Below are 26581 nucleotides of genomic sequence, written 5' to 3'. Positions count from 1 at the left end.
CAAAGACGCTCAGATCCCATTAGACTTTTAATTATTTTGGGCACTGCCAATGTGAATCAAACAACCTCTGGCAAATGGGACCGCCAGAAAGTACTTCTAAACAGAGATTGCCATGATCAGGGCTGCTTCAGTGAACAGTTTAGTGAGGAGTGTTTACCGAGACTGAGTCAAGGAAGTAGTTTTGCAGTGAAATCTCATAATGGATTTCTGTTGCATGAAATTAGTTTCCTTGCAAAGATACATCCCCATGAATTGTGTTGCATCCCTCTGTATTTCATGAGGCTGAAGGCTAAGAAGTATAAAGTAATGTTGATGGGAGGAATCATTTTTTTATGAAATACCAGAGATGTATGTGCCCTGGGCACAAAAACATCAGATTGGAATTTCACACTTCAGAGCACCAGCTCATTGTCTAAGCTCACACAGGAAGAATGGCCAGTTCAGGAACCTGTGGGACTATATTCCAGCGAGGAACATGCATCAGTGGGTGGCAGCAGACCTCCACCTTGCCTTAAATGCTCGTGCTGTATAATGTAATTCTCCCTGTAGTGTACCTGAGCCTAACTTCACGGTGGGTGGAGAATGCAGACTTTGCAAGGTCAGTAATTTAACACATAGCGTTCCTGATCCTTGAATGCATTTGCTATAATCAATAAACCAGCACCAACAGCCTGTTATGTTTTTTTTTCTGGTTCCCCAAATGATTATTAATGGCTGTTCTAATTCCCATGAGCTTCTCGGGCTTACCGCTGCTGTTGTTCCTGCACTAACCTCAGCACGAAACATGTGCAGTACAAGATAATGGGAATCATTGACAGCAAGAATGGAGTGTTCTTTCTTTTGTATGTTGAAAGAACACTTAAGACTAAATTTCAAACTTTTTGTATCATCAGCAGGATATGATTCTACTCTAGGATTTGCAATTTCAGCTGAACCATACGACATGGGGTACTGAATGATAAATACTGTAGCTTGTGCAAAGTACCTTTCTGGCAGATAAATGATACACTTGTGAAATGTCTGGATACCAACCATTTAATGTTGTGAAACTGAATTTGAACAGGTACAGGGATGTGTCTACTGGCTGTCTAAATTAATGGTTAAACATCAAGTTCTGTGCAGTTTTCTCAATCAACCATTTCAGAAAAAATCTTTAAAATTGCAGTCTGATTGTGGTTTGACTCGTATACATTAATAGTCTGTTTGCCCCAGAGTAGAAGAACTGTTTGGCAGTGTTCTGCATGTACCATCTGCCAATATTTTTGCTGTCTCAGCTATTGAAAACTAACTCTGTGCTCACTTAACAAATTAACAATATAAATGTGCTCAGTTCAAAGTGGTTGATTCCCAATCTCTGTGTCAGTGGTTCTCTTTTCACTGACTTGTTGATCTCAGCTACTCTGTTATGTAGAAATGTCGAGTATAGGCTCAGGTGCTTTACAGCAGAAGGAATGGAATGAAAATCAAAGGGAGGGTCACTGCCAGACTGCTCTGTGCAGCTTCTCCTGCACTGATCTAAATGTCATTGGACAACTGACAGCAGGGCCCCACCGGCCTTGACTACAGAAAGTATATGGCCAGAGAGGAGGAAAAGATGGAAGGAGTCCTACCAGCACACTTAAAAATAAATAAATCACCTAACTTCCATATGTCTTTTAAAAAAAAAAAAGTTACCTAAGATCCAGGCAGTCTATCCCTTTTACAAGCCTTTCAAAATTAAACTACAGGAAACTCTCGTTTAAACGGCACCTAAATATCCGAAATTCTCACTCCGAAAACAACACCTCAATAACCGGAAATGTTGCCGAGTCCGAGTCTCCCGCGGTGGCCGAGTTAGTCAGTGGGGGTAGTTCTCCAAACTGCCACTACTCGGCTTCTTGGCGCTGTCGGAAGTCGGAACACCTCAACAACAGGAGTCTGACTCTCCCGCGCTCCCGGGAGTCTCTTCTGATCCGCCATTTTTCTGTGTGTCTCTCCATCTTTGGTGAGTACCCAATTACTGTATACTGCACATTTCTTGATTTAAAAAAAAAAAAAAAAAATTTTGTTTGTTAAAAATAGCCTCGGTAGATAACCCTCTCCGTCATCTGGAATTTTTAATCAACCGGCAACACGCCGGTCCCGTCGGTGCCGGATACCAAAGAGTTTCCTGTATTCGCACTTAATTCCTTTGCTATATTGAAGCAGCATAGTGCAGTGATTCTGTTACTTTTCCTCTTTCAATCACCAGTTTATATTGTTACTGTGTCATAACAGAAGTTTTTCTTCAGTACAAGTATATGTTTTTTTTGTTTTGTTTTCTAATCAGTTTTCTACATATTTATGTTCAATTTCAAATTTCACTTTGACTGAAGGAAACTTCAGTGAGCATCGGTCAGACATGTCGGTTTAGTTGACTCTCCTCAATTGTCTGCTTGATTGGCACCCCATCCACCACCTTAAACATCCACTCCCTCCACCACCGGAGCACCATGGCTGCAGTGTGCACTACCAACAGGATACACCGCAGAAACTCACCAAGGCTTCTTCGACAACACCTCCCAAACCCGCGACCTGTACCACCTAGAAGGACAAGGGCAGCAGGCGCGTGGGAAAACCATCACCTCCAAGTCGCACACCGTCCTGACTTGGACAAATATCACTGTTACTTCATCGTCGCTGGGTCAAAATTCTGAAACTCCTCACCTAACAGCACTGTGGGAGCACCTTCACCGCACAGACTGCAGCGGTTCAAGAAGGCGGCCCAACATCACCTTCTCGAGGGCAACTAGGGATGGGCAATAAATGCCGGCTTTGCCAGCAATGCTCGCATCCCGAGAGTGATTTTTAAAAATCATGTTACCCCATGAAAGATTTCTGCAGGGTTCAAATGGAGCTTAAAAAGAAAAATAGGCTTCCAAGTTCACTGAAAGCAGTGCGTGTTAATTTGCTCTTTTTTTCATCTCCTGTGCCTTCATCTGCAGAATGAGTGCATCCTGCGATTTAAGAAAAAACAAACCCGTCCATCAGTATCCTAGGTTACCAAGGCATTTCAAAAAAGATGGAGAAATAGTTATTAGTGGCTAAACTGCGAGACCGAGCTGCAGGAGAAACCACTAATGGTTGGCTTGAAGGCAGCCATACATCAATGCCAGAAATCCTAAAAAGAAATTGAAGTTTTGGAGAGCATGTGCTAAAGCCAATAAGTTCAGATGCAGTTGTAATTATTTCTGCCGTTGATCTGCATCATATAGCTTTCCTCTAAAGGATTTTGGAGTTTTCGATATGGACTTTCAGTGCCTGCTTTAAGAAAGAAAAAAATGGACTTGGTAAGAACCAGAGGTGACGTGAGGAAAAACTTTTTTACGCAGCGAGTGGTTAGGATTTGGAATGCACTGCCAGATAGGGTGGTAGATACAGATTCAGTAGTAGTCTACAAAAGGGAATTGAATAAATACCTGAAGGAAAAAAAAATGGGGAAAGAGCGAGGGAGTGGGACTAACTGGATTGCTCTTCGAAAGAACCGGCGCAGACTCGATGGGCCAAATGGCCTCCTTCTGTGCTGTACTATTCTATGATTCTAAGGGAACAGAAATTGGTTAACAGTAAAGGAAAGAACACACAACTGTCAGCTTGGCTAAAATCAGAGTGCATGATGATCTTTGCTTATTATCCATGATGCCTTGGGGAAAGACTTGTCCTGTTTTGCCTGTAGGCAAGGACAAGGGACTGATTAGCGGAGAATAATAAAGGGCAGCCGCTTTGCTGATCTGTGAGAAACAGTCGTAAGCACCAGCCTGTTCTGCACAGCAGCAAGTTCTTGGACTGTTGGAATGGAAAACGTACGCAAATATAGCATTAGGAAACCTGAAGGAGAGAAAGATCTAAAAACAGCCATTCTGCAAAGGTTGTTAGGAGAAACACATGCAACGTTAGAACAAGACGGCGTAGGAGAGGAACCTTCTTATCTCCCAAGAGAAGGGACTTAATTATTCCTCTGTTCTCAAGTTGCGCTCGCTAGAAAGGTTGTAGCAGAAGCTATACTTTCTGGTTTAAAAACTGTTGTGTCTGAGTGTCAAATAAAATTCTTCAGTGTTAGAAAATAACTACAGTATCTCGCTTGATCCTTGAGCTTTCGTATCCTGAACTAGAGAGAGAGAGAGATCCCTATACCTCTGACACTTTGCTGTAGGCCCAGGTGCAAAGCAGCAGGTCGTGGACCTCGGACCAGTAAGTTTCAGTCCATGAAATGTACGTCAAGCAGCTAGCGCTTGTAGCAATGCATTTTGCCCCTTTCTCCGGAAGCTACTGACTCATGCCATGGAACGGTTTCCATACACTTGCCCAAGTAACCATTTTTCAGATTGCCGAGGTTATACAAAGCGTCTATGTTGACAGGGTATTCAACTGAGGGGGTGTGTGTGAAGAACATCGAAACTTAGCCCAATTGTATCCATCCGACATCCCGCATGTACTTTTCAGTCAGTCAGTCACTGGATGGTGGTCAATTGCACTGCAGCAACTCGCCAAGGCTTCTTCGGCAGCACCTCCCAAACCCGCAACCTCCACCATCTAGAAGGACAAGGGCAACAGGCGCATGGGAACACCACCACCTCCAAGTCACACGCCATCCTGACTTGGACAAATATATCGCCGTTCCTTCCTTGTCGCTGGATCAAAATCCCGGAACTCCCTGCATAACAGCACTGTGGGAGCACTTTCACCACACAGACTGCAGCAGTTCAAGACTTCAAGGACTTCTCAGGGCAACTAGGGATGGGCAATAAATGCCAGTCTCGTTAGCGATGCCCATATCCCAAGAATGAATTAAAAAAAAAATCTTGACCTGCTCTAGTAGCTACAGCATTTATGAGGCTGGTCCAGTTGAGTTTCTGATCAATGGTGCCACCCAGGATGGGGGATTTGGTGATAGTAATGCCATTGAATGTCATGGGGAGATGTTTAGACTCTCTCTTGTTGGAGATGGTCATTGACTGGCACTTGTGTAGCGCAACGCTGCCCTGAGGAACTCCTGCAGCGATGTCCTGGGGCTGAGATGATTGGCCTCCAACAACCACAACCATCTTCTTTTGTGCTAGGTATGACTGCAGCTAGTGGAGAGTGCCCCCCCCCACCCCCATTGACCTCAGTTTTATTGGGGCTCCTTGGTACCATACTCTGGTCAAATGCTACCTGGACGACAAGGATACCATTACAGCGGGGGTTGCTGAATAGTGATTCGAATGAGATCGCTGACTATTTCCCTCTCCTTAACCCTTTAACTCAGGCGTGCTGGAGCCATTCATACCATCTGACATGAATCAGTCATTCATGAAAGACTTATGAAATAATACTGAGCGGCCTGCGGGTGGCGCTGTCCAGGGAAAGTATAAATACTCGGGCACGGGCCCAGCTTGCGCAGGGCATTCTTAACAGGTACTAGTGAATCTATTTGTAGTTCGTAATCTTAACATATAAAAAAAGTATTATCTCATTTATTTCAGTCATAATTTGGGCCGACACAACTCGTATAAATTCAAAATTCAGCAACTTCCCCTCGAGTATCCTGTATAATTGGAGAAAAGCTCTGAGCAAATGCATGTAATCTGTGTGTGCAGTGTTCAGGAGCCTTCGGATGGAGCACTGCACAGCAGACTGGCACTCTGATATTTTGCAATAGTGCATTCACGAAGCACTTGCTACTTTTTATTTTTCCCCAATAGTGGTCTAGGAAATAAAATTTAACAAAATTGGCAGGGTAGGGGAGGTTAGTGGGATAGCTGGTGATGCTTTGTCTTGTTCAGTAATGGTGAGAAATTGGATTTTAATTTCACAGAACCAGTATATTATTGGCAGCAGACGGATGAAGATCTAACTGTAAACGTGCAACTACCAGATAACACAACAAAACAGAGCATAGACTTCCAGTTGTCGCCGGATCACTTGCGAGTTGGAGTGAAAGGACAAGCCGCTTTCGTAGACGGCCAGTTGTACTCTTCAGTTGACCATGGCCTTGGCACTTGGACAATGAATGACAATAGGCAAGTACTTTCCCCACTCTCGTTCTTCATACTTACAACATAATGGGACAGAAACCGTAACAAGTGGACCGAGAGGGGTTTTCATAGAATAGCTCCGAGAAAATGTTTCCGCTAACCAAGAGGTCACAGATTTAAGATAATTGACAAAATAGACGGGCGAGATGAGGAGAATTTTGTTTTTTATGCAGCAAGTTGTTGTGATCTGGAATGCGCTGCCTGAAAGGGCGGAAGCAGATCCAATCGTAACTTTCAAAAGGGAATTGGATAAATACTTGAAAAGAAAAAAAATTGCAGGGCAAAGAACATAACATAAGAAATAGGAGCAGGAGTAGGCCAATCGGCCCCTCGAGCCTGCTCCGCCATTCAATAAGATCATGGCTGATCTGATCCTAACCGCCAATCTACTATCACTGAACCATCTCCTGAATCTAACAGAATTAGACACACGAAATAGGAGCAGGATCAGGCTACATGGCCCCTGGGCCCGCTCTACTACCCACAGGGCCATGTCCGATCCGAACCTAGACTCATGTCCAAATTCCTGCCCGCTCCCCGTAACCCTTAATTCCCTTTACTTCTAGGAAACTGTCTATTTCTGTTTTAAATTTATGTAATGATGTAGCTTCTACAGCTTTTTGGGGCAGCATATTCCATGGACCTACCACCCTCTGAGTGACGTAGTTCCTCCTCATCTCAGTTTTGAAAGAGCAGCCCCTTATTCTAAGACTATGCCCCCCTAGTTCTAGTTTCACCCATCATCGGGAACATCCTCCCCGCATCCACCCGATCCAACCCCTTCACAATCTTACATGTTTCAATAAGATCGCCTCTCATTCTTCTGAACTCCAATGAGTAGAGTCCCAATCTACTCAACCTCTCATATGTCCATCCCCTCATCCCCGGGATTAACCGAGTGAACCTTCTTTGTACTGGGGAATGGGGAAAGAGTGGGGGAGTGGGACTAATTGCATAGCTCTTTCAGAGAGCTGGCACAGGCACGATGAGCTGAATGGCCTCTTTCTGTGCTGTATGATTATATTTAGTTGTGTAATTTTATGTTTAGCTATCAAGCAATAAGAAACAAAAGTCCAATTATCTGATTGGAGCAGAGTATTTCACAGGACATCTTTTATAGTATGTGATTACAGGTCGCTTCCCATGCACCACATGCCTCCACAGAAGGAACCAAGGGCACAAAATATTATCTGCAAGTATGAAGTAAAACTCTAAAGGTTGTACCTGATGGGTTGGGCAGTAGAATTGCACAGATACCATTACATACAGAGATACCCAATAGAGGTGCCCCAAACACATTTTCAGGCTAGCAATTGGACATTCTGCTCGCTCTTGTAGATATATCTGTGTGTCGTTTTGACATATGTTCCCAGTGATGAAAGGAGTTTTGATGCACTAGAGCAGGATTTCCCAAGTTGTGACCCCAGTCCAAAGCCTTGAACTCTCTCTCTCTCCTATTTGCTGGTCTGCTGGAATGTTGTGGGCATGAAGGTTTGGAGAGAGCTGTTTCAGCTCTGCTATTTCTTGATCAGAGCATCATGATTCAGGATCTATTGATATCAGCAACTCAAGGTCTATGCAAGTTATTGGGGACATGGTTGTAAATTTTATATTATGGCCTTGAGCTCCATAGAATACACCTATGTAGACCATGGGACATTTCCAGAGTCTAGGGAATTTTGGTAGATTACAACCAATGCATCCCCTATCTCTGCAGCCACTTCTTTTAAGACCCTAGGATGCAGCCCATCAGGTCCAGGGGACTTGTCCACCTTTTAGTCCCATAAGTTTGCCTAGTACTTTTTCTCTTGTGATTGTTTTAAGTTCCCCCCTTCCTATAGCCCCTTGATTATTATTATTATTGGGATGCTTTTAGTGTCTTCTACCGTGAAGACCGATACAAAATATTTGTTCAAAGTCTCTGCCATTTCCCTGTTTCCCATTAACTAATTCCCCAGTCTCACCCTCTAAGGGACCAACGTTTACTTTAGTTACTCTCCTTTTTATATACTTGTAGAAGCTCTTACTGCCTGTTTTTATATTTCTTGCTCGTTTACTCTCATAATCTATCTTTTTTTTTAGCCGTCCTTTGCAGGTTTCTAAAAATTTCCCAATCCTCTGGCCTACCACGAATCTTTGCATCATAGTATGCCTTTCTTTTCAATTTGATACCATCCTTAACTTCCTTAGTTAGCCACGGATGGTTCATTCTTCTCCTGGAGTCTTTCTTTCTCACTGGAATATATCTTTGCTGAGAGTTATGAAATATCTCCTTAAATGTCTGCCACTGCTTATCTACTGTCTTACCCTTTAATCTATTTTCCCAGTCCACTTTAGCCAACTCTGTCTTCATACCCTTGTAATTGTCTTTATTTAAGTTTAGGACACTAGTTTCAGACCCAAGTTTCTCACCTGCAAACTGAATTTGAAATTCCAACATGCTATGATCACTCTTCCCTAGAGGATCCTTTACTATGAGATCATTAATTAATCCTATCTCATTACACATTACCAGATCTAAAATAACCTGCTCCCTGGTTGGTTCCACAATGTATTGTTCTAAGAAATCATCCCAAATACACTCTTATGAACGCTTCCTCAAGGCTACTTTTGCCAATTTGATTTGTCCAATCTATATGAAGATTAAAATCGCCCATGATTATTGCAGTACCTTTCTTACAAGCCTCCATTATTTCTTGATTTATACTCTGTCCTACAGTGTAGCTACTGTTAGGGGGCTTATAGACTATTCCCACCAGTGACTTCTTTCCCTTATTATTTCTTATCTCTACCCAAACTGATTCTACATCTTGATCTTCTGAGCCAATATCATGTTTTTTATCCAAGAGGTGCTGTCTTGAGATTTCAGGTGTCCCATGAATTCCTTCTGTGTCTGACTACTGCATAGCATTTATTCTTGATCTTAATTTTAGTCAGAGAAGTGTTCATTCTTTTGTGTTAATTGGTAGTTACACTTTTTTTTTGTTTATTTCAAGTTTTAAAAAATCTTTTGTATTTTCTGCCTGTCCTTCCTCTTCTAACTTTGACTCTAAATCTTCTGCTTCTGAATTCATTTCCCCCTCTTTTTACTTCCCACACATTGTAATGTTGGAAAGGGAGGATGTTCTTGAGGGGACAAGGACAGAATCCATTTGGTTAGAGCTGAGGAGCACAAAGGGTATGATCACGCTATTGGGGGTATTCTATAGGCCTCTAAATAGCGAGAGGGAAGTAGAAGAGCAAATCTGCAGGGAAATCGCAGAGATCTGCAAGAACTATAGAGTGGTGATACTGGGGGACTTTAATTACCCAAATATCGATTGGGATAATGCTAGGGTAAAGGGAAAGGAGGGGAGGAATTTCTGAAATGTGTTCAGGAGAATTTCCTTGACCAGTATGTTCTTGGCCCAACTAGGAAGGAGGCATTGCTGGATCTGGTGCTGGGGAATGAGGTGGGCCAGGTCGACCAAGTGTCTATGGGAGAACACTTGGGTACGAGTGATCATCGTATCATAAGATTTAGATTCGCAATGGAGAGGAGCAAGGAACAATCTAGAGTGGAACTTCTAAATTGGAATAGGGCTAACTTCAATGGGATGCGAAAGGATCTAACCAGGGTAAAATGGAACCAAAAAACTGATGGGAAAAACTGTAATGGAACAATGGGTGATCTTTAAGGAGGAGATGTTCCAAGTACAGGCTAGGTACATTCCAACAAGAGGGAAGGGTAAGGGAACCAAAGCAAGGGCTCCTTGGATGACGAGGGAGATAGAGACGATGATGAAACAAAAAAAGAGGGTGTATGATGCATGTCAGGTGAATTCTTCAAGGGAGAACCAGACCAAATACAGTAAGTTGAGAGGGGATGAGAAGATGAAAATAAGATTGGTAAAGAGAGAATATGAGAGTAGAATGGCGGTTAACAAAAAGGAACCCAAAAATAATCATCTGGCATGTAAACAGTAAGCGGGTAGTAAGAGGCGGGGTGGGCCCTATTGGAGACAAAGAAGGGGATATATGCTTAGAGGCGCAGGGCAAGGCTAGAATACAATGAGTACTTTGTATCGGTGTTTACTAAGGAGGTGGATGCTGACAAAATATCGGTAGAAGTGGAAAAAGTAGAAGCAAGCTAAATTTGCCGATGACCTCAAACTTGGGGGTGTGGCAAACAGTGATGGTGATACCAATCGACTGCAACAGGACATAGAAAGGCTAGCAGAATGGGCAGACAACAGGACATAGAAAGGCTAGCAGAATGGGCAGACAAGTGGCAGATGGAATTTAATACAGAGAAGTGTGAGGTGATGCATTTTGGCAGAAGGAACAGGGAGAGGTAATATACACTTAATGGCACAGTTTTAAAGAGTGTGCAGGGACAGAGAGACCTGAGAGCTAATGTGCATAGGTCCCTGAAGGTGGCAGAACATAAAGTATTGAGAGAGTGGTTAACAAAGCATATGGGATCTTGGGTTTCATAAATAGAGGTATTGAGTACAAAAGTAGAGAAGATATGCTGAACCTTTATAAAGCACTGGTTAGGCCACAACTGTAGTATTGTGTCCAGTCCTGGTGACCACACTTTATGAAGGATGTGATGTGAAGGCCATTGAGAGGGTGCAGAGGAGATTTACCAGAATGGTTCTGGGGATGGGGGATCTTAGCTACAAGGACAGGTTGGAGAAGCTGGACTTGTTTTTATTAGAGCAAAGGAGGTTGAGGGGTGATTTGATAGAGGTGTACAAGCTAATGACGGGTTTGGATAGGCTAGACGGGGAAAGGCTGTTCCCACTAGTTGATGGTACAAGGACTAGGGGGCACAGATTTAACGTTTTGGCAAGAGATACGGGGGGGACGTGAGGAAAAACTTTTTTACGCAGCGAGTGGTGATGACATGGAACTCGCTGCCGACGGAAGTGGTGGAAGCGGAGACACTCAGTGTTTTCAAGGGGAGACTGGATATGCACTTGAGGGAAATAAACTTGCAGGGCTACGGGGATAGAGCGGGGAAATGGGACTGACTGGTTTGCTCTATAGAGAGCCGGCATGGACTCGATGGGCCTAATGGCCTCCTTCTGTGCCGTTATGACTCTGACCTCTCATAGCCACTTCACACCTAATTATTTACTTAACCTGGTTACCAGCTTGCTTAGCGTGACGTATCTGTCTATTCTATTCACATACCACATATATTGAATTGTGAAAATGCTGTTGCAATACCTGCATTCTCCTGTATAAATGGGATTACCCCACTGGTTCAGTGTGATACGATACACATTCAACTTAGAAACCTGACCAGACCAGACATTATGTGCACAATTTTCTTCTTGGTGCTTTCTGCAATTGGGTTTAAATGTTAAAGCATTCAGATCAAAATTCAAGTTTTATACATAGGACAGATTGGAAAGTTGGGTTGGAGATTGGCTTGACAGTAGAAAGTGGAAATATGAATAAAGCCCTGTCACTATTTATTAACAATGGGAATCAAGATTTCTAGTAGCTTTGCTCACAATAAGCTGAAGGATTCGCTGTTTTCTAATGACAGGAACAGGCAGGAGTGGACATAATTAATATGGAAAAAGCCATTTTTGAAGGAAATTTTATTTTTTAATATGTAGATATAAACTGTTGAAGAGAATATATTTTTGAAAATTAAATCAGTAAAACCTTCACTACATCATTTTAATACAGTTAAAACACAGATAATACTATAAATGCCCTGTCGATGCAGTTGATGGTTAGGAATCTCAAAATGGATCAACACTGGCCAACATCCTCAACCTGCCTCAGATGCAGCCCCATCAAAGAAGTTCCTCCCAAAAGCCTAGCCTCTCATTTCCCACCTGAAATACCAACTCCTTGGATGGTAGGAAGCCTCAGATCAGGCTCTTCCTTTCCCAGGAACAGATCTGTGTTCCTGCTCTTGAGTGAGAAATCCTATAGCTTTTTCCATTTTAATTGTGTCCACTTCTGGGTTCGCCTCTTCCCGTCACATTTTTAACACGGTTTTCCCCCATTAATGTGATGGACTATGACGTCCGATTACTTTAAGAACTGCTTTAGTTCCATGTTCTGGCCGCTGGGCCACACTGTGAAGTACTGGAGTTGGTTCCAAGTTTCTGCCATTTTGGATTCCTGCCATTGGAGATGAGTAAACGGGTGAGATTTTTAGTTTTGTTAAATTTTAACTATTTGTATTTTTAACTGAAAAGCGTTTGCCATTTTCCCCTCCATTTAATATTTCTCTTCATCCCCCCCCCACCCCAAAATAAATATTATTCTCAGGCCTTCTGAGTAGTGCCTCCAGCTAGCCTCCCACATTCAGCCCCCACGCCTTGAGACAGGCACCACTTAATGTTTCATTTTAATTTTATTCAGCATTTTGAAGATTAGTGTTTAAAATTTTTTTTAAAGTTCAATTCTTGTTCTCGGCCACTTCCTTCGCTAGTTGGCACTTCAGCGGCCTATTTCCTGGCTGCCGCTGTTAATCCCAGCTCTCTGATTAGCCTTTCCACGGCTAGACATCCCTCTTTCTCCCCCCCCAATGTCTAGAGCAACTTTGGTGTCCAATTCTCAGTCCCGAATACCCCTCACCGTGGGCTATTAGTTGCTCGATGGTCTGTCTTTCCCATTCCCATGCCCATCCTTAGCCATGACTACTCCCCACCCCACCCCACCCTTCCTGACCTCTTAGTCGTTGGATGGCCTGTTTCTCCAAGATTGTGAAATCTTAAAATCGTGGATCTTGGAATCGTGAGCACCAGAAAAATGGGGCAATTTGTAATGCATGGAATGGAATTCATTACTGGACTTAGACCTGAGGTGATTCTCTAACATATTGATAGCACTTCATTACTTGGGTTAGAGAGCTGAGGTAATCATAATATAGGGTAGAGTGCAATTCACTACTGGGTCAAAGAGGTATGATAATTGTCTAATAATCTATACTGGGCTCAAAGCAGTGAGGTAATTATTTAAAATAGGCAATGTAATGCAACACCAGAAAGGGGAAGTAATTATCTAATACCTTTATATCTTATTAAAAATCTTGGGTCTGCACACCTCGCACTAATATCCCCTGCCCTCAACCCCCAATCCACCAAGACTAAAATTTGTATTCCCTTTATGTGCACACTGCCACGGGAGATGGACTAGTACATCTAAAAAAAAGGGAAAAACTTACGTAGAAAATATCACTTTTATGAGTTGTGACAAGGAGATAGATGCCAGATAATGGGTTTTCCTTAGCCATATATTTCACAGTGCACTAAACAAAGTAATTTCACAGCTCCAAGGCATTTAAGATTAATTTGGAGTTTTAACTCCTGATTTTGCTGTATCCAGTTGAACATTCTCCATACAATTGAGGGGGGGGGGGAATGAATGCAGATAAATTTCTTTTAAAACATCTTGAACTTTAATTTTTAGTTTCGGATGAATAGGTCATGAAGCCAACTAAGCATATGGAATAAATTTAAGAAAGAAATAACAAAATCCCATTTCAGATATTAAGACATTTATCTTTTGGTGGATTTTCTCATTAGTTTATCACCCTGGTTCAATGTTTTTTGTTGCATTAGGCATCTATTTATAAATATATCCAGAAAACATTAGTTCTAAATGATAATGGCTCTCTAGTTTGCTCACAAGATCACTTGGCAGAAGATAGCAAACAAGCTAACACATTAGGATGGGGTTGTAAATCATTATACTGTTCTTTAATTAGTAATTAAAAAAAAAAAAATCTGTTAACTAAGAAATTGAATGTTAATGCACGATAAAATTACTCGACTGAGCTCAGTTGCCGTAGTTGAGGTGTGTTACTCTGCATCTTATAATGGTTGCCGGGAGATCTCCCATTATGTCATTTCCTTGGCTTCTGTCACACATTTCCTTGGCATGAATCACACTTGGGTTGACGATGTGCTGAAGGGAAGTCATGAACTTTATCTCTGCACCTGATCATTCATTCTTTCCTCCCCACTCTACCAGGGGACGTGCAGTCTGAATACAGGCGTCATCTCGTGGGAGCCAAATGCCTGCAATCTGCGTACGAGTGCACGCCTCCATTTTCTCCAACATTTTATTGCTAAGAAGTGTTTTGGTTTTTTTTTTAAGTGAGGGTTGGACAAATCGATACAAACAAAAAGAAAATATTAACCTTTTCTGAATGCATTTTAACTCGAATCCTTTAGATTGTGATTCTGTATTGAAATGTTTTGAAGCTTTGTTTGACACAACTGTAAAAGAAAAAGAATTGTTTGACAGCTCCTGTCAGATTAGCTGTTGTGCCTCTTCACACCCCCGCCTCTTCTGAGAGTGCTAGTTCCTCCTGGCGTATGGTTTCAGAGGTGAAGGCAGCCCTGGCTCTAGCCCATTCTTCTTCGTGTCACACGTAGAACATTTTGCACTCTCTATTAAAATGTGATTAACTTTGTGCATTTTCAAGCTATTCTGCTTTTACATATTTTAATGCTTGAACTCTGAATCTATTAATACCGCAAAATATAATCATATTTTAGCACCTACATCCTGCCTGTCGCACTGCATTTCCTCTGTCACACTTCAGGCATCACACTACCTTGTCACACTGCACTTATTTTCCCATTTAGTAAATCATGATTCAATAGCTTTGCAACTAACCAATCAAAAATCAGAACTAAGTGAGCCAATTATGAACTAAGCATTTTATGCAAGAGCAAATCAATCATGAATTTGCAAAGTCTACCAATAAGAACAGACGTATTCAGACAAATCACTGAAAATACTTGCAATTTTTCAGCCAATATTTTCCCCCTTAGCCTGTAAACTAAGGGCTCTTTGTAACACAAAAACATTTTTAAACTACGTATTTCACAACACGATTAAACTCTCATAAAATTCTTGTGTGCCTTTGATTACCTTCATTAAGTTTATGTTTTACTCAAAGGCATCCATTTCTGCCAAGAGCCTCGGGGTGAAGTTCATATTTTCCCGTAGCTATCGGCTGAAGGGAGATGAATAATGAGCACAGTTTTCCAGCACCTGTCAGTAGGATTCTCTCGGCCCAAAGTGCAGGGCTGTTTCCTCCTTGTGTAACAGGATTTCTGTGTTCTAGTGTCTTTCCAAATGGAGAACAAATTTTTAAAACTTTTTTTGGTAAGTTTAAACTATTATCAAATGCTCTTGCATCAAGAGTCAAGCACTGTTTCCTTTCAGTGTTAACAAAAGCAAACATTTGGTCACATTTTAATTACCACTAGCTGGCACCAGTTGATATCTCCAATAAATCAGTAGAACTAATATATAATTAGATTTTTAAAGTCTATTGGAAAATTACATTGGCAGAGAAATGTAAAAACTTGCCCAGAAAATTAAAATTGAGGTATGGTTGTGAAAGGCTTCTAAGCCCAAAGCTGTTTACGTAATGCAAAGTGACTGAATGGTAGTACATTTAAATACAGGAATTATACTGTACGTTACTAAAATCTGCAGGTTTGCAGTTTGGTTAACATGATATAATCTTAAATAAGAGCATAAGCATCCTTAAGTAAAACAAATTCTGTAAATAGAGGTAATCAGTTTTGTAAAAAGCGTCACCATTGGTGACTGGGATCTGGATGAGGCAGATGTGCCTCAGTATACTGTTTTGAAGCCTCTGAAATCCAGGTTCAGAGAAAGCCCACCTAACGGTCTGCAAGGGAATTATGTTTGTTAATATCGGTCACAACCCCTTTTGTTCAGTTTAACAGTAATTGTCTCTGTTAATAGGTCAGCTGATCCAAAACTCTGCTGCCTGTGTCCTAACTTGCGGCAAGTCCCGTTCGCCCATCACCCCTGTGCTTGCTGACCTATATTGGCTCCCAGTCTGGCAACGCCTCGATTTTTAAAATTTTCATCCGTGTTCAAATCCCTTCATGGCCTCGCCCCCCCTCCCTATCTCTGTAATTTTCTCCAGCCCTACAACCCTCCAAGATCTCTGCGTTCCTTCAATTCTGGCCTCTTGCACATCCTCGATTTTCAATGCCCCGCCATTGACGGCCATGCCTTCAGCTGCCAAGGCCCTAAGCTCTGGAATTTCCTCCTAAAACCTCTCCGTCTCTCCATCTCTCTCTTCTTTTAAGATGCTCCTTAAAACCGACCTCTTTGACCAAGCTTTTGATTAGCTGTCCAAATCTCTCCATGTGATTTGGTGTTATATTTTGTTTGGTAACACTCCTGTGAAGCGCCTTGGGCCATTTGACTGCGTTAAAGGTGCTGTATAAATGCACGTTGTTGAGGATGCTAAGAATTCAATTTAAATGAGTTTTTGCCATCTCGATTCAGTTCTTGATCATGCAGCGTGAGACTTTCCTGAATGGATGTGATTTGGTGTGGGGCGAAATCAGAGGCTGACGTTTTATATCATCTAAAAATTGTCTTTTAAACTGTTAGCTCACCAACATCCCAAACATCTGTAGGTTGTTTTCCCAAGCAAGACTTTGGAAAATTTAATCAGTTTTTTCGAGCCCCAACGTCACACATACAGCTACTAAAAATACCTTCTACGGATTGCAGCCTCTTTCAAAATTTGTGGAATATCATCTCCAATCTGAGAATATTCTGTTGTTGAGTACATGATTCTGTTCAAAGGAAGGCTGTCTTTAAAGCCTTGCAGGAGATTGAAACTTCAGAGATAGGGCTTCAAAGTGCACGCACTCTGAATCTGACAATGGGTAAATTTATTGCTTTGATTTACTTGATGTTGGGAGTCAACAATCCAAGGAGGCCAGAAACAGATCGTCAGACAGCGTACTGGGCAAGTGTGGAAAGCAATCAATCAGTATTCAGCAGCAATATCACATTTTATATTGAAGTGCTTTTTAAAAAATGTTTGCAATAAATTGTTCGGTTCTAAGCAAACCAGTGGTATTATCACAGAAATCACAGAAACCCCACAGTGCAGATAGAGGCCATTTCGGCCCATCGAGCCTGCACCGACACATATCCCACCCGATCCCCGTAACCCCCACACCAACACATGTCCCACCCTATCCCCACGTATTTAATCCCCCTAACACGGATGGGGGGATTATATACGAATGGTTCTTCTGTCAAGGGTCCAGCATCCTCTGTTCCCACTTAATTACACATATCCCACCCGATCCCCGTAACCCCTACACCAACACATGTCCCACCCTATCCCCACGTATTTAATCCCCCTAACACGGATGGGGGGATTATATACGAATGGTTCTTCTGTCAAGGGTCCAGCACCCTCTGTTCCCACTTAATTACGCCCGAATTTGTTTTCCTTAATCTGCATTTTAAGAACATCTAAAGCAGTTACCTGTTTAGTGCACAGTTTTTGTACAATGAGCCACAGACTCTTGTATCAAAAATTAAAGATTGTGGCCTGTGACAGCTTTTCCTAACCATATGTTATGTAAATTAATATCTAATTATGTTGAGACAAAGAGAGTGTTTGTTTTAGATCAATTTTATTTTATTGTATACCAACAACTTACATTTATATAGCACCTTTAACGTAGTAAAACGCTTCACAGGAACGTTATCGAACAAAATTTGACCGAGCCATATAAGGAGATATTAGGACAGGGAGGTAGGCTTTCAGGTGCATCTTAAAGGAGGAGAGAGAGTCGGAGTGGTTTAAGGAGGGAATTATAAACATCTTCATTATTTAGCCAAAAAGGATCCTGTCCTTTTTAAATTATGAATTATGTTGGCTCTTGATAATATTTAAAATGTAGTATCACCCTTTACTCGGTAAAATATGCAGTTATAAATACAAATATTTGGTGTGATGTACAACATGTGATGTCCTGATTTAGCAGCAGCTCGTGATGTTAGTTACCCGATGACATTCATTGCTGAAGAATTTTGCTGTGTTTTGGCTTTGGGATAACTTCATGTTTCATGAAAAGATGAATTAAATTATGAAATAATGTTTGAAAGGATGAACTCTTGTCATTCAAACGCTTCTATTCAATTGTTCCATAGATTTATTTTTTTTCCAGCACATTTCCACTTTCAAATCCTTCATGACAACATAAACCATCTGAACCTTTTGGCAAGTTTTGTATAAATTGATCATCTGATCAAATCTTTATGTCCTTGCTGAAATCTCTGACAGCTTTAATAAAAGTTATTTCCTGTTCCTTTTCTGTTTCAACAGCTGAATGTAATTTCAGTGAATTCTGGTGAGAAAAGCAATAGTTTTCGTGTCTTGGCATATGGCTATCAACGCTTGGCCAATTTAATCCCAGCAGCTATGAGTTTTTGTTTACTCCCACGAGGAGTTGCCTTTACGTATGAATTCTGTTGCATTTTATACTGGAGCATATCCCAGAGCCATGTTGGACTTGTATAACATTTGTCCGTATGTACACAGTAGAGCCCCAGATTTTAAAGGAGGATTATAACCATAAAATGCACATTAATAATGCACAGAGAATATAAACCATTATGAACAACTAACTTCATAGATTATTTTGGGCTCAGCTACTAAAAACAGTCCTCTAAGTCACTGCACATGTAACACATTAAAATATTCATTCTGTAATATTTCAGTTTCTAGCACCAAAACTATATATGGTACAAAACTGGAATGTAACTCTCAAAATATGAAGTTCGAGCTAAATTAAGAGCACTGACATTTGAGAGAGTTAACTAGCTGTTGCAAGTGAAGCTAACTATTGAGAGAAGTACACAATTATAAAGGAATCTATTTGTAAGGTTGATTGTATCTTCCTGTTCTTCTCCCAGCGACCCTGTAGCCCAGGTCATTCCGTATAGCTTGGGGGGGGTGATTCAGTGCCCAAAGTGGTTGGAACCGCAAGCAAACCGTTTCACCCTATATCGCTTAGATTAGCACTGGTGCTGCGTGTTGATTCTGCTGGCTGGGGTACTCTTGTGTACTGGACCAGTACTGGATTTTGACAGCTGGTCAAGACCTGGCACCAGTTTCGGGGGTTTTCCATTCGAGCCACTTGCTGATGGTTATCATCTCTGACTTACCAAGTGTGTGCGTGGAGATCTTAAACATGAGCCTTCTGCAAAGGGAGAAACAAATCAAACATGCAACTAGATCCAAATTTATTTTTGTTTACTAAACACAATTGGGTGCTGACATTTTTGGTCTTTGTGCCTTTCTGCATTTCAATGCAGATTATTGAACTTAAACTTATGATTTGAGAACCAGAGAATATGAAGTAAAAAAAAATGTCTTGGGTGAGATTAAACAATATTCTTTTCTACAAAGTAGTACATAAGAGAATATTTAGTTTAAGGTGAAGGAGGGTTGTAAGGATGATCAAACACTTAATGGAATGTGATGGTTGATGCACTGATGGGACATGTAACTGATCTGGCTTGAATGATCTAGATTGTGATGTTAGATTGATGATCTGGAGTTGCATTAGCTTGCTGGAGGTAGATCAAGCAGAAATTTTGTTGGAAGTTCTGCCGGTGGTTCGTTTCCTCCCTGAGGTTCAATAAGTTGGCAGGAGTCCATTATAGTGCAGATTGTCTGTGATTAGGGCAAGCAATGGTTTTGATAAATTGAAGGGCCTTTTCTTAACAGAAAAAAGTCTTTTCACGTTTATCACGCAGTGTTATAGTTAGTTCGGGCTTTCTGGCATCACTTTCCAACTTGTGCTTACATTTTCCACAAGCAATCCAAAACCTCTATCTTTAACACACGTGTGAGTGGGATAGCATGCCACAGGACTAACAATAATTAATAATAATTCAACTTTATTGTCATTGCACAAGTACATGAACAACGAAATGTGATCTTGCAGCTCCCATGACTGGGAGAAGCAAAGCCGCTGCGTCGGTGCGCGCCGCCATTCTATTTCCACCATTCCTCCTGTCCGACAATCTTCAGCCCAACACCCGGGCCTGCTCACCAGCCGCTCCTCCTTCCGTGACCTTCTCACCAACCACCCCTCCTTGGGGCTCCTTCCGTGACCTTCTGCACCTGGTCTTCCCTGATGGTCACCCCTCCAGGTACTAACCAGGCCTGGCTCTGCTTAGCTTCCAAGCCTTGCCAGTGACTCTGTCCCTAGTCCCAGGAACAGGGCAATTATAACAAGCCAGAGATTGAGATGTCCACCAAGTTCTCCTGTCTTTAACTGCGTTAAGTACCTCATTGTCAGGCAATTGTGTTTAGTCTGAAACACAGTTAGATTTACTTACAAGTAAGATAATACACAGGAGCAGTAAAAAAAAAACTAGTACAGGAAACTTTTTTTATCCGGGACCGGCGTGCTGCCGGTTGATCAAAAAGTCCGGATTACAGAGAGGTATACTTACTAAGGTACGAGAGCCCCGTACACGGCCACAGATCCAGGCGTCCCTGTTGCATGGCAACAGGTGCAGGAACCCCAGTTACACAGCCACTAATATGAAGTAAAACTTACCTGAACCTACTCCTGAATTTTGCCAGTTAAGAGAGATTTCCGGTTATTTAGGTGCCGGTAAAAAAGCGAGTTTCCTGTAGTACAATATTTAAAACAAAAATACATCTCCAGTACACATTTTAGCTAATACCTTCAAGAATGGTAGCAAAACAGTAGCCGTTTGGGCGAGTGGAGCTGCTGATCACTTAAAAGGCAGAAGTGGAAGTGCTCACTGCCGTAGCCAAATTGGAGCAAGTTTCTGCAGAGAATTCATTTCAATTTTAAGGTTTTTGCAGTGAGCAATGGTCACTACTTATTAGCGTACAGATATGAAATGTTTGAAAATCTTGGGCCTTTCCCTCTGGAGTAAGCTTAAATCGGAGAAACTAAGATGACCGCAAAAAAAAACTTTGATTTATTCGGCACTGCACCTTATTACCTTGCCTGCTCTCAATTATAAATAGATAACTTTCCATTTATAGGCTGTGTAGTGATTTGTGAACAATATCTTTTACATAATTTATTACTTTGCTTGTCAGTGATTAGGCTTTTAGTTCAAAGTTTTATCGTCTGTAAATTTATTTTGCATTTGGCTTGTACATACTTGTTTTGATTTCGCTTGCTAATCACTATTCCTGATATACTGTGAACCGTATACTTCATTTATTTTGCTGTCACCAGGAAGTTCAAACATACATTGTGCATTTTATAATTAATTTTGGTCTCATATGCTGGTGCTCACTCTGTTCTGATTAATGACTTTATTTCAATTCAGAAAGGGTATATTAGAATTGTTATATATTTATTTAATCCCGCTAGCTTGGAGATTTTCTTGTTAAAGAAGGATAAAGGAGCGATGTGGCCAGAACTCGTCATTGGTGACAGAAGAGGTGAATTCATCATGAACCCCGATCAGGCTTCTCAAATAAATGAACGTTTGCTAAACTTAACCTCTGAAGAACTGGTAAGTATAACTCTGCAAAAAGGTTTTTGCAATTCCCCTGCGAATGGCCAAGTTATTATGGGTTACAGTAGCATAGTGGTGATACTGAACTGGTAATCCAGAGGCCTGGACTAATCATCTGGAGTACATGAGTTCAAATTCTACCATGACAGCTGGGGAATTGCAATTCAGTTAATTCATTAAATCTGGAATACAAAGCTAGTATCAGTAATGGTGACCGTGATTGTCGTAAAAACCCATCTGGTTTACTCATGTCCTTTAGGGAAGGAAATCTGCTGCCCTTACCCGGTCTGGCCTATATGTGACTCCAGACCCACAGTAATATGGTTGACTCTTTACTGCCCTCTGAAATGGCCTAGCGAGACCCTCACTTGTATAAAGTGGCTCACCACCACCTTCTCGAGGGCAATTCGGGGTGGGCAATAAATGCTGGCTTTGCCAGTGACGCCCACATCCCATGACTGAATAAAAAAAGTTAATATAATAAAATGACCCCCGTCTCTCTGGGAGGAAGGGCGTCCTTCTGAACTGGTGCTATTGAGAACAGTGCTTTTAAAGTAAGATCTCTGCTGCCTTTAATTTCGACTCTTGCCATTAGAGAGAAAAGAAATGGACTGTGCTTCTAGCTCCTGATCACTGTCCAGCTATCCCTGCTGGAAAGTGCATGCGTGTGGGCCTTTGCTGAGGATATAGTAGGGCTGTGCTGCCTCCCATGGTTGAATAGCCTACTAATACTCACTGCATGGGTTCACACATGAAGACTGGCTGCACTACTTGCAGAATTTGTACCCAACATGAGTCGGCACCATCGGGAGAGGAGGGAGAAAATAAAAACCGTACGGGATTATGTAGTCGCACAAAATGGCCCTGATGCCGAAAATGCTTTGCATTGTTTTCTCCCATGCCCTTCTCAGAACGCAGACCCTGAAAAAGACAAGCCCCCCTGCAATGCTAATGAGCTGGAAGAGTGTGACCGCTTCCCCGAGGACACCGCCAGTTTAACTCGATTCGATAGCAACACGTTGAAAGCTACTCACGTGGTAAGAGGCGCTGCTTGGTTAAACAAACGGTAGAATTACTGGAAAGTGTTGTAGCCGCCTTGATGGCTTTTGTTTCACACTAACCACTGAATCGGTTGTCGCAGTTGTTGACCCACCATGAGTATTTTTACAAATAAGCATCTGTTTCGTGGGGTCTGTGGAATTATCTTCTCTATATATATAAAGCGGTACTTCTGTCTGTCATTTCCTGTGCGCCTTACGGGTATGCACTCGAAAGTTACAGGGCGTACCTATGCGCGCGTTACCTCCAAAGAAAGCTTACGCTTCAGAGATGGTTTTAAGCGTATTTACTTTTCGGTCGGACAAAAATTGTTCGCGCCTTATGCAAAAAACCTTCAAAATTAAACTCGTTATCTGCTAGCATTGATTGACTGACATCAAGGTTCCACCAATCCTGTTCCGTCACGATTGACCAATCCTACAGTACGGTCCCCTGATGGCCAATCGGTGTGTGTGTGGGCGGGACTATTCATTTTCATCTCGGGGAGCTGCCAGCAATTGTTTGACTACCAGCTTCCAGCTCAAATGACTTCACCTTCCAGCTAAAACGACTTTCAAAGTTAGTTTCTCTTTTAAAAATAACATAAGACTTACCAAAAACGTTTTATAAGTACTTTCACTTTCATTTTTCAACCTTTTAAAAGGTAGACATACAGGGACACAGACAGGGCCCTAAGCCTCCCACTCGATTTAAAATGTTGCCCAGCACCAGATTCACAAAGGGACACAGACAGGGCCCCAAAGCCATAAGTAGTTTCACTTTCATTTTTTAACCTTTTAAAAGGTAGACATACAGGGACACACACAGGGCCCTAAAGCCTGCCACTCGATTTAAAATGTTGCCCAGCACCAGATTCACAAAGAGACACAGACAGGGCCCCAAAGCCTGGCACTCGATTTAAACCGCCTGCCCCAAAACAGCCCCGGCAACGCCGGGCTCCCCAGCTAGTCATTTATAAGTCGTATATGAAATATCAATGAAACCCAAAACAGAACCCATCGTGGTCAGAAATTTCGGAACAGGAGGAGACCTTTCAGACCATGTGCCAGGCCCAGCTCCAGTGCCATTCCCTGCTCCTTCTCCGAAAGGCTTTGCCATTCTCCTTCAGCTCCAGAATGGACAATGGAGACAGAAAGAAAGTGGGGTAGGATTTAGCAGGTGGGATTTTGTTCTAAAATAACAACAGAGAATGCTGCAAAAATTCAGCAGGTCAGGCAACATCCGTGGAGAGAAATTTGAGTTGACGTTTCGGGTTGAAACCCTTCTTCAAAAACTGATGAGAGAAATATTAAAAATCCAACTGTATCCTGAACAACTTCCTTGTCGCTGCCTCCAATACCCTGCCTTACAAATTATTCCGAACACTTATCACTGTTTGAGTAAAGGAATTATTCCAGCTAACTAATCGATTTCTACATGTCCTCTGTTCCTACTTTCTTAGCTTTGAAGTAATGATCTGAGATTACTTTATCTGTACTGTTTAATATTTTATATACTTTGATATCCTCCCTTACTCAGTCCCTTTCGAGACTGCGAAGCTTAAACTTCTCTAATCCTTCCTGTAGCTCATCCCTTTTACACTTGGTGTCATTCTTGTTGCTTTTTTTGAGTGATTGATGAAATCCTCATCACTGATGTTGCAGATTTTCAGCCTCTCAGAATTCTGCTCCAGATGAGCATCTTTGTTCCTGTTCCCAGACATTCACTGGCTCCTGCTGGGCTATGTTCCCCGGAGTACACTTGGAGTAAGTTTGCAGCTGAGTTCGATGAGTAATCTCCCGATGTGCAACCTAATTATAGCTTTAGAAAATCACCTCTGGTTGATTTTTCTGGCGAGTGGATTTTGGGCGACTGACTGATGATTCCTGGCGGGAAGGCTTGGTCTTTATCGAAGTCCAGAACCAGGGGTCACAGCCTAAGGATAAGGGGTAGGCCATTTAGGACTGAGATGAGGGGGAATTTCTTCACCCAGAGAGTGGTGAACCTGTGGAATTCCCACAGAAGGCAGTTGAGGTTAGTTCATTAAATATATTCAAGAAGGAGTTAGATATATTTCTTAAGGCTAAAGGGATCAAGGGATATGGGGAGAAAGCAGGGACAGGGTACTGAGTTTGGATGATCAGCCATGATCTCATTAAATGGCAGAGCAGGCTCGAGGGGCCGAATGGCCTACTCCTGCTCCTATCCTCTATGTTTCTATGAAGGTCGGGCCACATCAGCATGGGATGGCGGGCTGCGTCCAGTGATCGAAAAACCCGAGGCAGCCAACCAGCTCTGGAAAAAAGAAAGACTTGCATTTATATAGCGCCTTTCACAACTTCAGGCCGTCCCAAAGCGCTTTACAGCTGATGAAGTACCTTTTGAAGTGTAGTCACTTGTAAGGTAGGGAAAATGCAGCAGCCATTTTGCGCACAGCAAGCTCCCACAAACAGCAATGTGATAATGACGAGATCATCTGTTTTAGTGATGTTGATTGAGGGATAAATATTGGCCAGGACACTGGGGAGAACTCCCCTGCTCGTCTTCGAAATAGTGCCTTGGGATCGTTTACGTCCACCTGAGACTATGCAAAACCAATATAAATATTGAGAAGATGACCATTTGGCCCATCCTCACTTATTGATGCAGAAAGAACCAACAGTCCCCCTGCACAGATTCAACTATTTCTTAATTGATTCCAGGCTTTTGCTCCCACTACCTTACCTGGAAATCCATTTCCTCCTGTTTACAACTCATTTCGGGCATAAGTTCTAACTTTGCCTTTCACCTGTTTCTCCAAAAGTAGCACTCCCTCAGCACTGCATTGGGAGAGTCAGCCTAGATTTTTGTGCTCTATTCTCTGGAGTGGGACTTGAACCCACAGCATTCTGACTCGGGCGAGAGTGCTGCCCACTGAGCCACTGCTGACATTACTCTGGGCTGTCCTTGTATCAGGTGGGCCGGAAGAAGCCCAGGCATGGCGCACACTCTGCCCTGTTCAGTCCAAAAATGGAAATGAACGTGCAATGTACATCCCAGGACCCCAATTAGCATTTTAAATGGTTCCACCATCTGACTCATTGCTGGAGCCACAGAGCCCCCGGGAATAGGGCGGTAGGTCATTGCCCACCATTTTCAGGGCGCTACCGTTTCTGTATGCGCCGGACAGGAGACCAGAAAATTCAGCCCAATAACCTGCTATCAATAGCTCGTGAGTAATGTCTTGTCGGGAGAGGAGACGCGTGTGTGATTTCAGACATCAATTGATAGATAAAGGTCGATTCAAACCCACGCTGTTGCTGTGTGAAAGAAGACTTGAAGGCAGATCATGGAGCCTCATTGAAGAAGCAGTGGAAAACATACTTACCCATTACCTGGGTCAAAGCAACCAGATAACAAGTAACAGACAAAACCGGAGATGTGATTTGTGTCAGGGATGGAGCAAAAAAAATACTGACGACCTAGCACATCAACATAGTTCTAAGCTGGAAGTATTACCTACATTTTAACATTGCAAAAGGGTTTTGTTTGAAGTATTGTGATGGAACATATAAATATTCCAGGCTTTTGAAATGCAAGTCAAGCATTTACCTTGTTACGTCATCGGTCAAGTTGATTTATTTTAATCTTCCAATTATTTTTTTTGCCAGTAACTGACCATAGAAGTTTACAACACAAAGGGAGGTGATTCAGTCTGTGCCAGCTCTTTGCTAGTCTAATCCAAAACTAATCCCGCTGCTTCAAATTTTATCTTTTTTTTTCCCTTTTAAAAGAAATAGTGCAGTGGCCTCTGCCTCAACTATTCCCTGTGTCAAAACATTCCATGCTCCAATAACCACCTGAGTAAAAAATATTCTGCTAACACCTCTACATATTCTGTTATTGAACATTTTAAATTAATGACCCATTGCCACTGACTCCTCAACCAGAAGAAATGGTCTTTCCTTATTCACTTCATCAAAACACTTAATAGTTTAAAAAAGCTTTATTAAACCTCCTCCTTTACTTCAGTGGATGTTGTCCCAGTATCTCAAGTCTCTCCTCATAACTATCGTTTCTCATCCCTGGCATCATCCTGGTGAATCTACACTGTGCGCTCTCTATGACTTTAATGTCCTTTCTATAATTGGGTGCCTAATTCTGCCCACAGTACTCTAACTGTG

The 26581-nt window shown here is 42.1% G+C and overlaps 1 protein-coding gene across 1 annotated transcript in view; it reads left to right on the top strand.

Moving 5' to 3' along the window:
• The window catches only part of nudcd1 (NudC domain containing 1), a 115350-nt gene that overhangs the window by 65453 nt on the left and 23316 nt on the right, over positions 1 to 26581 (top strand). Inside the window, exons 6-8 of the mRNA XM_085993724.1 lie at positions 5816 to 6020; positions 21233 to 21377; positions 22292 to 22417. Coding sequence (XP_085849850.1) covers positions 5816 to 6020; positions 21233 to 21377; positions 22292 to 22417 — 476 coding nt within the window. The remainder of the gene's footprint in view (positions 1 to 5815; positions 6021 to 21232; positions 21378 to 22291; positions 22418 to 26581) is intronic.

The sequence above is a fragment of the Somniosus microcephalus genome, chromosome 7 (assembly GCF_052327205.1).
Source record: "Somniosus microcephalus isolate GS21.2 chromosome 7, FLI_Smic_1.0, whole genome shotgun sequence".
Classification (NCBI taxonomy): Eukaryota; Metazoa; Chordata; class Chondrichthyes; order Squaliformes; family Somniosidae; genus Somniosus; species Somniosus microcephalus.
The sequence above is the reverse complement of the archived record's forward strand: the minus strand, read 5'-3'. Positions and strand labels throughout refer to the sequence as shown.